The following is a 15,326-nucleotide window of genomic DNA, read 5'->3' on the forward strand; positions in this document are numbered from 1 at the left end:
GTGTAATAAATTTAGATGGAGAAAGTGGGATTGGAGTCATTGGACTTGTTATATCAAACATAAAAATGTTTGTGAGTATTTTGATAGTTTTGGAAATTTATCACCACCACTAGAATTAATAGATTATATGAAAGGTGTGAGAATATGTTACAACTATAAGAAATATCAAGAAATGAATAATAACTCAATAGTATGTGGTCACTTATGTCTATTATGGCTTTATAAAAAATATATCAATAATAATCATGTTTACACTAACAGCAAATCAGAACCCATTGGTTTGTGAAATTTTTCCACCAGTTGATTTAGATGATTCCAGCAACTATGAAGTAGGACTAGTGAATTTATACACATACAATACAATTCCAAATATTGAAACCAATATTAATGATAAATTTATTTATAATAAACAACAGGTACAAATACCTGAGGGATCATATGAATTGGAAGATATTCTAACTTATATAAGAGATAAACTCAATCTTACAAGCAATCAATTGAAAATTGAAGCAAATAATAATACATTACAATGTGAGTTGTATGCAGACAAAGAAATTGATCTCAGTATGACTGATAGTATTGGTCCAATTCTTGGTTTTCAACACACAAAGTTATCAGCAAATGAATGGCATATATCTACAAAACCAGTTCATATTATGCGTATAAATAGTATTCGTGTTGAATGTAATATTGTTCAAGGATCCTATAATAATGGGAATGAGGGACATACATTATATGAATTTTATACAACTGTTCCGCCTGGTTTTAAAATAATAGTATCACCCACAACAGTAGTTTATCTTCCAATAAATACAAATAGATTAAGTGTTATAAGTATCAAACTGGTAGATCAAGATGGTGAATTGATAAATTTTCGAGGAGAGGTAATAACAGTACGTTTACATATTAAAAAAACACAATAGTATAAAAAAGAATGCTTATATTTTCAAATATTTTGTCACAATACAATAATGATGATAGAGGTGTAGGAAGTAGAGAACTTTCACAAAGAAATATGAAATTATTACAAAGATTAGGATTTATTGTATATAATAAAAATAGAGGTAAAAATTATAATCATGAATCAAAAAAGTATAATAAATCATATTAACAGTAGTAGTAGTATATTCAATGTTAGTGATAAAGTGAAATTGATGAAAGTGTAACTAAACTTGAATATCATAGTCACACCCCATATGCATCTCAAACATATAATTATAATGATGAAATTCGTATCAGTGTCAATCAACAAGATATTTACACGCTACCAAGTAAAAGTTTCCTCCTAATTGAAGGTAATATTGATGTTAAGAAAGCAGATGATACAAAAACAGACTATTCACTAATAAACAATGGTGTAGCACATTTATTTGATGAAATTAGATATGAACTGGGTGGGGTTGAAGTTGATCGTACACGTAATGTAGGAATTACAACCACAATGAAAAATCTTCTATCTCAATCTGCACTCAATGAAAAAGTAATGGAAAATGCTGGATGGAAATTAGAAGGATGGAAAAATTTAGAAAAATTCAGTTTTTGTATACCATTAGAAATGTGGTTGGGTATAATGGAAGATTATAAAAAAGTTATATTGAATGTTCGGCAGGAGTTAGTTCTTCTAAGATCATCATCAGATAAAAACAGTATTCAATCAACAACAGCAGGTAAAGTAAAAATTGATATAACAAAGATACAATGGCGTGTACCCTATATACATGTTTCAGACTCAATTCGCATTGATTTATTAAATCTATCTCACAATGATAAGGGTATTGTCATACCATTCAGATCATGGCAGCTTCATGAATTTCCATCATTACCTGAAGCCACCACACAACAATGGACAGTGAAAACAGCATCACAAATGGAAAAGCCTAGATTCATTATTCTTGGATTTCAAAGAGATAAGAAAAATAGTATAGCTGAAAATATGTCAAACTTTGATTTTTGTAAACTCAACAATATTCGCTTGTATTTGAATGCACAATACTTCCCCTATGATAGTATAATGGGTAATAAACACTTGTTGTATCATATGTTTTCGGATTTTCAACATTCATACTATCCTCATAGACAACATGATAGCTATACATCAATAGACTATGATACATTTGATAAATACACACCATTAATTGTTATAGACTGCAGCAGACAAAATGAATTATTAAAATCTGGAGCAATAGATGTGAAATTAACATTTGATTCAACAGAAAATTTCAAACCAAAAACACCGCCTATTGCCTAATTCTCTATGATAATATCTATGAATACACACCATTGAGTGGCATGGTTAGGAAAGTAATGTAAAGTTAAAATTCTAGATAGAGATTAGAATAAATCTCAATAATAAAATTATCTACTCTTAAAATCATTATAGAATATATTTCAGTATTCCATATATGTACACAAATACAAACTATACAACTATAATAAATTCATTGATTCTAATTATTAGATTATTCAAGAAAAAATCATACAATGTTTTTATAACTCTTGATATTATAAACAAGCTCAAATTTAATAATATATACAAATTATACAACAATATTCACTGATAAAAATCAAAAGTTGAAGTAAAAAAATCTTATATTCTAAAATAGCAAAGAATCTTAGAGCTAAAAAAAATTGTATTAATATAGAATCTAGAAAATCATTTTTTTTCATATATACTTTCTCAATGATCATCATCAACATGTTTCCTCTTCCTACTCTCTATATCTTTATGTCCAAAAGCCAAGGTACTTATCCCATCATTTTCCAAAAATCTTTTATTATCATGTTGTGATAAAGCTAACTTCTCTCTTTTCACAGTAGTTACTGTGTGAAGATTACTTTCAATTGAATAAAACTTTACAACTTTTGTCTTTCCCTGAAATAAGCAATCTTTATATAATTTGAAACTTAATTGCTTTTCCTGAGCACTTTTTGTTATACCCTTCGCTACCTTCTTTTCTTCTGTATTATCGGATAATATGAATGAATACATTTTCGGTTTCAAACCTACAAATTCAGATATTATTTGGCCTCCTAGTTCATCTTTAAATTTCCCTATAATTTTATTATTTTTATCACTATAACACATATGATTTCTTTCATAGTTTGATGTGTCAAATATATCTCCATGTATCTTAATCTTTTCATAAATGTCATCACACTCTATTGAATACATGAAACTATCTGTATCCGACATTAAAACTTTAGATTGGTTTGGAAATATTTTTTTAATATAGTTATAATGGAAATCAAACATGACTGCTTTACTTTCCTCTAGAATTACCATTCCAACATAAATTGGTTTATTTAACACTATCTCAACTTTATTTAAGGTTACTCCAACAACATTTTCTCCAAATAAATGCCAGTTTTTGGTTCTTGGTTTTGAAATGAGTTTATGTAGTCTTTTTTCATTAGTTACAATTTCAAAATCAGAATGTTTTTTCACATTCATTAAAGTTCGTCCATATATACTATTATTCATTAGTTTATAAAGATTGCGTTCAAAGTCATTGCATGCATTTCTTCTTAATTGAGTATTTAAGTTTATAAATGGTTCCAACCATTTGGATTGTAGAAATTTAATCCCTCTATGAATTTTCTTGAGCTTCATGCCAAGTCTTAGGTATAGTTTCAAATTATTAATATGTATTATATATTTCTCTTTATCTTCCAAAGTAGTCAACAACTTTTCAGTTTTTCCATTGGTGGTTTTTCTTTCACTGGTGCTAAAGGATAGTCATTATGACTGTTATGAAGATGTCTTGGGTATTCAAGATCCACTTCCAATACATATCCTACATTACTTTGATCTTGTTCTACATTGAATTCTTGAATATCTGCTTCTGTCATCCATTCAAAATTTGAATGTGGTAGATTACAACTCATTCCCACGGCATAAAGATTATTACAGTCCCAATAGATAATATATGTTTCTGGCTCATTTATCTTGAAATCATTCATATACCTATTATTGGCTTTTGCATAGCGGTGTGGAATAATACTAATTCCGCCCCTAATTCCTTTTTCAAAGAATAAATACTGATCAGGATCAGAAATTAATTGCAACTCTACTTTTGTGTATTTCAACATAGCAGACCAGGAAAAGTGAGGGAGAGAGTAGCAATGTGCTACATCCATGTTGTATGTATTCATGAATGTTTTCCTAAAGTTTTCAAAAACATCAGCAAGGAGAAGAATATCTATTTTCAAATAAAAATCATGGAATTGTGCAAGATTCTCTATTTTGAAAACTTCCCATACTGTTTTTGCATGCTCATACTCTTCTACAGTTGCATTTTTGTCACCTATAGAACTATAGAACTTATCAATAGTTGGCAATTCAGTTTCAGTGAATTTTTGAAAATTGTTCATATATTCATATGGATACAATTGTTTTTTTCTTAGTAGATCAATTTTATTTGGAGGATAATGTTGTTGAAGTAGCTTGAACTCAGGATTTATAGCAACTAATTTATCAAGAGAAGAATGTAGAAAATTCAATGAGTCTATAAATCTTAATGTGTTATTCAATGTCATTGTCATTATTTTCTCACTACTTTTTGCAATAGTGCTAATTTTTTTTCTATAATTTCCAAGAGATTTCAGAATGAAATGCATATCATATCCAGTTAGATTGTGGAAAATTACTGGTATGAATTTTACTTTTTTCGTATTTAAATTACAAGTATTATGTGCAGCACCAATAAACTTTCCTGTTGAGTGAGAGTGATGTCTGACCCTATCAATGAAATCTATGGGTTTTGTACATAAACACAAGATTTTTGTTGTAAATATGTCTTTTCATCTTCTGTAGTGAAATTCATATCAATAATAGTTTGCAATTTCTTTTTCAATATAACACTATGTGTTTCTAATTCATCTATGAAATTATCAATCAATTTCTCAGATTCCTCCAAGCTATTGGCCCTAACAATTTTTGGACCATAATATATCTCCCCCTCTTCATCTATTATCAAATAACCATAACCACAAGGTTTGTGAATATTATCAATAATCATACATTCAAAATCTGCATATATAATGTATGGAACTTTGAGAGTGTAACTATAATTCGAGAATTTCAATATCTCCCCCTCTTGTGGCATTCTAACTCTTTGACATTTATTCAATGAACATAATTCTAGATGTTTTTCTAAATTAGCAAGAGCATTTTTCTTTGTGAATCTATGCAAACAATAGGGACATATCTCGACTTTTCCATGATGTTCTGTTTGATCAGACAACAATCTTGATAAATTCTTCACTAGAATATAATGTTGTTTTTTTAGGAAAAGAAGAGTTATTGTATGCTTCCTTCCCCTATTCTTAGATGTAAATATGGGATATATAATATCCTTCTCATCCTCATAACTCAACACATTAATACAAATATCTTCATTGAAACTCTCAAATTTTGGAATTTTTTCTATTTTTACAGGGAATTCCAAATCCCCAACATTAACTAGATGTGAGTATTTTTGTAGGTCTGTTACTCTATTGTGTTTTTGATCTTCATTGAAGAATGATAGTACTGACCATAAGAATGATTTCTGATCTTCATTTTTTATATTAATAGTTGATTTCTTATTAGCAAGTTTTTTGGGGGTTGGAATGTATGAACTAGCTGCATTTGCAAGAGTGAGTCTTGAAAGATTCCTTATATAAATGAAATGTTTATCCTGTAGCAAGATTAAATTTATTTTATGCAATCTACTTTGATATTTAGATACATAGAGTGGGGAGATAGTGTCACTCTCTTCTACATAATTATAAATATTTATACAAATATCTTCATTGAAACTCTCAAATTTTTGTATGTCTTCTATTTTTACAGGGAATTCCAAATCCCCAACATTAACTAAATGTGAGTATTTTTGTAGGTCTGTTACTCTATTGTTTTTTGATCTTCATTGAAGAATGATAGTACTGACCATAAGAATGATTTCTGATCTTCATTTTTTATATTAATAGTTGATTTCTTATTAGCAAGTTTTTTGGGGGTTGGAATGTATGAACTAGCTGCATTTGCAAGAGTGAGTCTTGAAAGATTCCTTATATAAATGAAATGTTTATCCTCTAGCAAGATTAAATTTATTTTATGCAATCTATTTTGATATTTAGATACATAGAGTGGGGAGATGGTGTCACTCTCTTCTGCATAATTATAAATATTTATACAAATATCTTCATTGAAACTCTCAAATTTTTGTATGTCTTCTATTTTTACAGGGAATTCCAAATCCCCAACATTAACTAAATGTGAGTATTTTTGTAGGTCTGTTACTCTATTGTGTTTTTGATCTTCATTGAAGAATGATAGTACTGACCATAAGAATGATTTCTGATCTTCATTTTTTATATTAATAGTTGATTTCCTATTAGCAAGTTTTTTGGGGGTTGGAATGTATGAACTAGCCACATTTGCAAGAGTGAGTCTTGAAAGATTCCTTATATAAATGAAATGTTTATCCTCTAGCAAGATTAAATTTATTTTATGCAATCTACTTTGATATTTAGATACATAGATTGGGGAGATAGTGTCACACTCTTCTATATAATCATAGACATTTATACAAATATCTACATTCAAACTCTCAAATTTTGGAATGTCTTCTATTTTTAGAGGGAATTCCAAATCCCCAACATTAACTGAATGTGAGTATTTTTTTAAATCTCTTACTCTATTGTGTTTTTGGTCTTGATTGAAGTAAGCTAGTACTGACCATAAGAAGCACCTTTGATCCTCATTTTTTATATTAATAGTTGATTTCTTATTATCAAGCTTTTTGGGAGTTGGCACATATGTTCCTGAATATATTGGTTTGTAGCAAACAATATTCAAATCGAAACATTCAATTGAATTAATCACCCAACCACTACCATATTGTATGAATTTATCTATTTTATTCCATATAATACCTTCTGCTTCATCCCATTGAACACTAAACTCATTTATGTTATCTTGAATTTGTAGAATTGTTCGTGCTATCCCATGAAATGTTGGTGTAGTATCCATTTCATGATCTGCAACTAATTTCTTTAGCTTTAATTTGAGTGCAACATACCATTTTATATTATAATTAAATTTTTCAGCTTCTCTTAAACATATATCAAGTACAATTGGTTTCAAGCTTTGAAATATCAATATAGGATCAATAATTTCAAACTTATCCCATCTAAAACGCAAACAGTTTCCATTTATACCTCTCTCTGTAATGGGCCTATACATTTTTGTATGTTTTTTAATATACATAAAAAACTAAACTAAACTTAATATCAATTAGTCTTATTGAAATACCTTTCTACCATGATATGATGATGTATGGAGATGAGTGTGGTATTCCAAGAATTTTTGTCTTGGTGATATCCTGGTAGTGGAGGATTGAACTGGCCTCCTAAAATCAATAAAAAATTCTATGTTCTTTCAAAAGTTTCAATTATGAATGAATAGTAGGAGTGAGTGAGAGGGAGTAGGTAGAAGAGAGCATAATAGTAGGAGTGAGTGAGAGGTAGTAAGTAGAAGAGAGTATGATAGTAGGAGTGAGTGAGAGAGAGTAAGTAGAAGAGAGCATAATAGTAGTAGTGAGTGAGACGGATGCTTTTTGGTTGAGAAACTGAAAGCTGTTTGACTTGTGCACAAGCACCGCCCGCCCGCACCCTCTAACCTTTCAGCTTCAATCTGGAATCCCTCTCTTTATCAAGTTGCACTGTGCATGCCAACCGGTTTCAGGTGTGTGAAAGAGAGCGATAGTAGGAGTGAGTGAGAGGGATGCTTTTTGGTTGAAGGTTGTGTCACTCAACTCTTGTGGCTATGTGTATGATAGAAAGAGAGCAAGAGTATGAACTAAAACTATAGTATCATAAAACTGTAATAGAAAAGTAGTCTACTCACAATTATTATTGAACTCCTCCATTTTCATGTCCTGGTTCAGAATAGCTTCCCATTAGGGTGACTTCTCTCCATTTTGTTTTCTTTAACTACAGGTTCCTGAAAAGATGAAAGTGAACTTAATCAATAATCCATCTTCTATACCTAATATTTTAAGAATATGTGCTAGAATTCCTTAATTTATTCAAATCAATCATATTCAAAATTAATAACCTTAGTTGCTTGAAGCAGTCTTGCAGACAATGGAATTAAACTCATAATCAAGTATACATGGTTCCCAAGAAGATGAAAGTGAACTTAATCAATAATCCATTTTCTATACCTAATATTTTAAGAATATGTGCCAGAGTTCCTCAATTTATTCAGAATCATAATCAAGAATAATAACCTTAGTTGCTTGAAGCAGCCTTGCAGACAATGAAATTAAACTCATAATGAAGGTTCTAACCTTATTCATAAGCTCAGTAGCATAAAGTCTCATACTACCTAATAAAATTAACTCATGATCAAAATTCTACTTATAATATTAATTAAGGTTGAGAGACATTGCCTAATGAACTCACAATAAAATTCCACATTCCATTTTAAGAATATGTGCCAGAGTTCCTTAATTTATTCAGAATCATAATCAAGAATTAATAACCTTAGTTGCTTGAAGCAGCCTTGCAGACAATGAAATTAAACTCATAATGAAGGTTCTAACCTTATTCATAAGCTCAGTAGCATAAAGTCTCATACTACCTAATAAAATTAACTCATGATCAAAATTCTACTTATAATATTAATTAAGGTTGAGAGACATTGCCTAATGAACTCACAATAAAATCTCTAAAAAACAATCAAAATTATAACCAATCTTCATTAACTCATCCTACCTTCTGTGACAGAAACAATAAACTTTGAAATGAATCTTGTACAGTACATGTAAATTTGAGTTTGATTTATGCCAATCACAGTAGAGATAGGGAAGAAACAGAGAGAGTGAGTAAGAAGGGGGACTGCTACACTCATAAAAATTACTACCACATTAGAATAGAATATAAACTCAAGAAATTATAATAGATAACACTCACCTCCATGTTTTCCAACTTGGAAGGTAGAAGAATATGCACAGATGTTTTCTGTATAAGTAGGCTACACCTCCAAGTGCTTCCTTGAATACAGAGTGTATAACTCCAGACTAGAAATCAGCTTTTATAGTCTGGAACTGGAAGCTGTTTACTTCACTCACATTGGAGAAACTGAAAGCTGTTTGAGCCACTTTCACTTTACTCTGAAGAAACTGTTGTGGAGGCCAAACAGCTTTCAGTCTCAACACAAAAATGTCTAGCCTACAGCAAAGAGTGAAATTATCCTTATTTTTTGTTCAATCTTGACAAATGAGGTGTCAATGGATTCGTTATTAGATTTACTGGAAAAAGTTATTCTTGTAATTTTTTTGTAAAATTAATGGTTTCTTAGTTATTCAAGAAATAAAAAACAGCTGGATCTATGAGATCCTTATTTTTTGTTCAATCTTGACAAATGGGGTGTCAATGGATTTGTTATTAGATTTACTGGAAAAAGTTACTCTTGTGGATTTTTTGTAAAATTAACGGTTTCTTAGTTATTCAAGAAATAAAAAACAGCTGGATCTATGAGATCCTTATTTTTTGTTCAATCTTGACAAATGGGGTGTCAATGGATTTGTTATTAGATTTACTGGAAAAAGTTACTCTTGTAGATTTTTTGTAAAATTAACGGTTTCTTAGTTATTCAAGAAATAAAAAAACTGGATCTATGAGATCCTTATTTTCTGTTCAATCTTGACAAATGGGGTGTCAATGGATTTGTTATTAGATTTACTGGAAAAAGTTACTCTTGTAGATTTTTTGTAAAATTAACGGTTTCCTAGTTATTCAAGAAATAAAAAAACTGGATCTAGTTTTTCCATGAGATCCTTATTTTCTGTTCAATCTTGACAAATGAGGTGTCAATGGATTTGTTATTAGATTTACTGGAAAAAGTTACTCTTGTAGATTTTTTGTAAAATTAACGGTTTCTTAGTTATTCAAGAAATAAAAAAACTGGATCTAGTTTTCCCATGAGATCCTTATTTTCTGTTCAATCTTGACAAATGGGGTGTCAATGGATTTGTTATTAGATTTACTGGAAAAAGTTATTCCTGTAAATTTTTTGTAAAATTAATGGTTTCTTAGTTATTCAAGAAATAAAAAAACTGGATCTAGTTTTCCCATGAGATCCTTATTTTCTGTTCAATCTTGACAAATGGGGTGTCAATGGATTGTTATTAGATTTACTGGAAAAAGTTACTCTTGTAGATTTTTTGTAAAATTAACGGTTTCTAGTTATTCAAGAAATAAAAAAAAAGCTGGATCCAGTTTTCCCATGAGATCCTTATTTTTTGTTCAATCTTGACAAATGGGATGTCAATGGATTCGTTATTAGATTTACTGGAAAAAGTTACTCTTGTAGATTTTTTGTAAAATTAACGGTTTCTTAGTTATTCAAGAAATAAAAAAAAAGCTGGATCCAGTTTTCCCATGACATCCCATTTGTCAAGATTGAACAAATGGGATGTCAATGGATTCGTTATTAGATTTACTGGAAAAAGTTACTCTTGTAGATTTTTTGTAAAATTAACGGTTTCTTAGTTATTCAAGAAATAAAAAAAAGCTTGATCTAGTTTTTTTTCTCCAAAAAAGTGGGAAATCTTCATTTGAGGTTTATTGTGAGATTAGGGGTATGGCTAGGTTAGGTTAGATGAGATTACATTGGATTGGGCAAGGTTAGAACCAAGAATCAGATTTGGGGCAGATTTGGGGGCAGCTTTGGGGCAGGTTTGGGGCAGCTTTGGGGCAGAAGTCTCACTTTACCCCTACTTTTGTCCTTACCTGCTCATATATCAGCTTTTATCTGTTACCTACCTCGAATTTGGAGCGAACTCATCAATTGTACAGCAGAGGCAGCCATAGATCATATAAATTCCTACAATAGAGCTTAAAACCCGACAAGACTCTGTTCTCGAAGTATATTCTGAACGATATTTGGTTCAAATACCGTATTTTTAATCCTTCAGAACTTATTAGAGACGCAGTCCCGTAAATTATCTACATCGGGATTTTTGCTCGACCTGTATGATTTTGTATGCTCATTCTTCACAGGTAATAATTTTAAGGTATCCGTCTTCAGTGTTTAGCGATCGCTACACTGCTTATAAAAATTTCATCACTATACAATTTGTCATTAGAAGAATCAAGGGTGAGCGAGTGTTTAGGCCTCCCGCGATTCCGACAATTGTATTGAATCTTGTAGTGAATCAATCAGTCTGGTGTACATTCAGCGTCCACGCACGCAATTACAAAATTTATAGCCGCTACACCATTGGCTCAGTACAAGATTCACTCTACATGTGTGAAGCCGTTAAAAAACGCACCACATGATTTATGGAAATATTGTGAAAGTTTTAATTAATATAAATATTTATATTTCAGAGAAAGAAAAACAGCAAATTGATGAAGTAGAATAATTATATAGGTAGATAAGATCAAATATAGCAAAAATCTATTTGGAATAACTATACAAGATAATATTGTCATGCATCTACATGAAGTGTAACTACAGAGAGTGAGACAGATTGATTGATTTTGATCGATTGAGTACTTTATTTATGTAGATTACAATATATACTGGCTCATACACTTATATACAATAGCTTACAATACAGCAAAATTATGGATGAATTTACAAAATATAAATAAAGAAAATAATTATTGAGCTGTATATGATATGAAAAAAAAATTGTAATAACTATAGATAAAATAGATAATATTGTTATCTACAATATTGTATAGATAATATAGATAGTATTGTAACAGAGAGTGAGAGAGTGGGAGAAAATAGTGTGAAAGCAAGAGGTTTTGAGAGAGATGTATGAGTGAGAAATAGGGAGAGAGAGAGAAGTTACGAGAAGAAGAGAGTGAGATCAAGATATTTTGTGAGAATGAGTGAGAGTGTAATGCGGAGAAAGAGGAAGAGAGGATGGGTAAGAGGAAGAGGAAGTGAGAGATAATGAGTGGGAGAGTTTCAAAAAGTGATTATAGTGGTTCGTTGGCAAACATAATTTTCACCGCTTGCATTTTCCGCTGTTGAAATGAAATTTCGTCTCTCAGTCAGATTGTAGCAAGTGGCAGCTAAAAGTGTATCATAGAGAGAAAGAGGGTGTGAGGAGGAGAGAGAGAGTGAGTGAGATAGAGTGAGAGAGAGACTAGCCAATTCTCAACTAGTGTGCAACATTATAGCTGATTGTGTATCAGCATCTTACGAAAAATTGATCCAGTGAGACTTGACAAGCTGAATAATTCAACTACCCATTTAATTTGTTTGAGTATCTCAAAAAAAAGAACTAAGAATAAGTACTACCTGCTAAACTTTGTTCTAGATGTACTGAGAATCCCCTAATATTATGCTATGAGAATAGATAATGAGGAAAAGAGCAGTACCCGAAGAAACAGTAGATTATAATAGCTATTTGTGCAACTAGTGCGCAAAGTGACAGTTTGCTGCACCGAAAGAAAAGTAATACTTTGCGCACTAGAGCGGAAAAGTGATTCTTTGCGTTCTGTAATCAGTGCAGGAATGGCCACTTTTCAAGGTATCTGTAGAAAAATTTATTTATTCTTTCATTCAGAAAATAACTCTATAATGATGAATGAGAACATAATTCATTTATTATAATTGATTTATTTATTTATGCAATAGGAACATCATCAAAATGATAGGGAGAGGAAAAATAAGGTAGCCTTGTGCTATTCCTCCCCCAATTTAGATAAGGTTACACAAAGTCCAAAATAGTTCAAGTCTAATCACAAATAAAGAAGTAAACAAGAACATATTATTATAAAAATAATCAGAGCAGAGTGTGGTGAATGTTGAGTGAGAGAAATGTTTGCTGTAGCTAAATAACTAATAGTGAGTAGGTTTTTCATTCTGTATTCAAATTTTTCAAATAACTGCGATATTTCTTGAATTTTTGATTTATTGTGATACATTTATCTATTCTGTGATTCATTTAGAGTATGAAATTAATCTTCAAAACTTTCAAATCATTATTCCTGGACCGAAAATCAAGTGACAAAGCAGTGTGTGAATACATAACCTTGAATTTTGGACAACATTAACATTTTATAAACTTTTTTGGAGAGGAATAGTACAGGCTCAGCCTAGTTTTTCCTTCAATGTCATTATTATATTATGATTATAGTGTTTTATACAATAAATGAATGAAAGAATGAATGAACAAAAATACTAGGAGAAAGGAAGGATTGATGACAGAGAACAGTTGCAGAGATGAAGAGAGGAGGAAGGAGAAGAGAAAGAAGTGAGAGAAGAAAAGGAAGAAGAAAATGGAAATAGAAAGGCGAGAATCCTCAACTGGATTCCAGTTTGCTGTGAAATGGCCACTGTATTTTCCCAAGGCAGCTCTTTCAAACCTCTGTCGAACCAGCTACGACAAAGTATTCATTTCTCTTTCCTCCTCCTCCTCATCCTCCTACTTCTCCACACCCCACTCCACCTCCTCATCCTACACAACCACATCCCCTTCTTCTGCTCTTCCCTTACCCCCTTAAATCCCCTCTCAAGTTGACCGAGCTTTGTAGTGGACATAGTATTCATTTCTCTTTTCTCTCCACTTCTTCTCTTTTCTTCCTCCTCCACCTCCTCCACGACTTCCCACCCTTTCCTACTCCTCCTTCTACTCTTTCTCTTCCTCCTCTACCTCCTCCTCCTTCTCATCTTCTTCTCTGTCAACCATCCCAGGAATAAACAGAAATAATATTTCCACTACAATGTAGATACTATTACTTTCAAAATGGAAAACTCATCTCATATTAATAAATTTCTGGAGATATTATGTGATATGTGATTTCACAAAATTGGAAGAAAATCTTGAAGTGTGAACATAACCTATTTTTGGACAATTTCTATCTAAATTTGGGAAAGGAGCGGTTTTTGTCTTCAAGCCTGCTGTTCCTTCTTCAATCATTCATAATAATTAGGAATGATATCAATATGAGAACAATATAAGAATAATTAAAACAGTTATAGAATAGTTGAACAATTTCAAAGTTTATTTCTAAAATAAAGGGTACTACAAGATTTTTATATTGTCTTTATTATGACTTTCCTTGCCCTATTGCCATAGGTGAGGAAAGTATTGCTTTCCGAAAAAAATCAAGGTACCCCAATTTCTGAATTTCTATACGTTTCAAGGTCCCCTTAGTCAAATAAGTGGTTTTTGCGTATTGGTCTGTATGTGTGTGTGTGTTGTGTGTGGTGTGTGTGTGTGTGTGTGTGTGTGTTGTGTGTGTGTGTGTGTGTGTGTGTGTGTGTGTGGTGTGTGTGTGTGTGTGGTGTGTGTGTGTGTGTGTGTGTGTGTGTGTGTGTGTGTGTGTGTGTGTGTGTGTGTGGTGTGTGTGTGTGTGTGTGTGTGTGTGTGTGTGTGTGTGTGTGTGTGTGTGTGTGTGTGTGTGTGTGTGTGTGGTGTGTGGTTGTGTGTGTGTGTGTGTGTGTGTGTGTGTGTGTTGTGTGTGGTGTGTGTGTGTGTGTGTGGTGTGTGTGTGTGTGTGTGTGTGTGTGTGTGTGTGTGTGTGGTGTGTGTGTGTGTGTGGTGTGTGTGTGTGTGTGTGTGTGTGTGTGTGTGTGTGTGTGTGTGTGTGTGTGTGTGTGTGTGTGTGTGTGTGTGTGTGTGTGTGTGTGTGTTGTGTGTGTGTGTGTGTGTGTGTGTGTGTGTGTGTGTGTGTGTGGTGTGTGTGTGTGTTGTGTGTGTGTGTGTGTTGTGTGTTTGTGTGTGTGTGTGTGTGTATGTGCGTCTGTGTAAACGATATCTCATCTCCCAATTAACGGAATGACTTGGAATTTGAAACTTAAGGTCCTTTCACTATAAGGATCCGAACGAACAATTTCGATCAAATGCAATTCAAGATGGCGGCTAAAATGGCGGAAATGTTGTCAAAAACAGGGTTTCTCGTGATTTTCTCGGAAACGGCTTCAACAATTTTGATCAAATTCATACCTAGAATAGAAATTGATAAGCTCTATCAACTGCCACAAGTCCCATATCTGTAAAAATTTCAGGAGCTCCACCCCATCTATGCAAAGTTTGGTTTTAGATTCTCAATTGTAAGGCTCCTGATACAATTTGAACAAAAATATTCTAGTGGAAAAGTTTAAGCATGATAATCTCTACAATTGATGCTCAGTAACATTTTCACCTATAATTGAGAATAAGCTCGAAATTTGAAAAAATGTGATTATCCAATTGCAAACTGTTGATTCTATTAAATGATTCACTATGAAGAGATAGCAGACTTCGTATCTTTCCAGCGTTATTGTCCTGTCACAAGCTTACTCAGATCTTTGTTCATAAGTAGACTTG

At 31.9% G+C, this 15,326-nt stretch overlaps 1 protein-coding gene across 1 annotated transcript; it reads right to left on the bottom strand.

Moving 5' to 3' along the window:
• Positions 1–4,779: 4,779 nt before the first annotated feature.
• On the bottom strand, positions 4,780–9,349 carry LOC111056839. Its single transcript, XM_039439330.1, has 3 exons — positions 8,962–9,349; positions 7,892–7,987; positions 4,780–7,394 (listed from the first exon to the last, which is right to left on the bottom strand). The coding sequence occupies exon 3, from the start codon at positions 7,250–7,252 to the stop codon at positions 5,885–5,887; it is 1,368 nt and encodes a 455-aa protein (XP_039295264.1). The 5' UTR covers positions 7,253–7,394; positions 7,892–7,987; positions 8,962–9,349; the 3' UTR covers positions 4,780–5,884.
• Between the last annotated feature and the right edge of the window lie 5,977 nt (positions 9,350–15,326).

This window comes from Nilaparvata lugens, chromosome 12, assembly GCF_014356525.2.
Source record: "Nilaparvata lugens isolate BPH chromosome 12, ASM1435652v1, whole genome shotgun sequence".
NCBI lineage: Eukaryota > Metazoa > Arthropoda > Insecta > Hemiptera > Delphacidae > Nilaparvata > Nilaparvata lugens.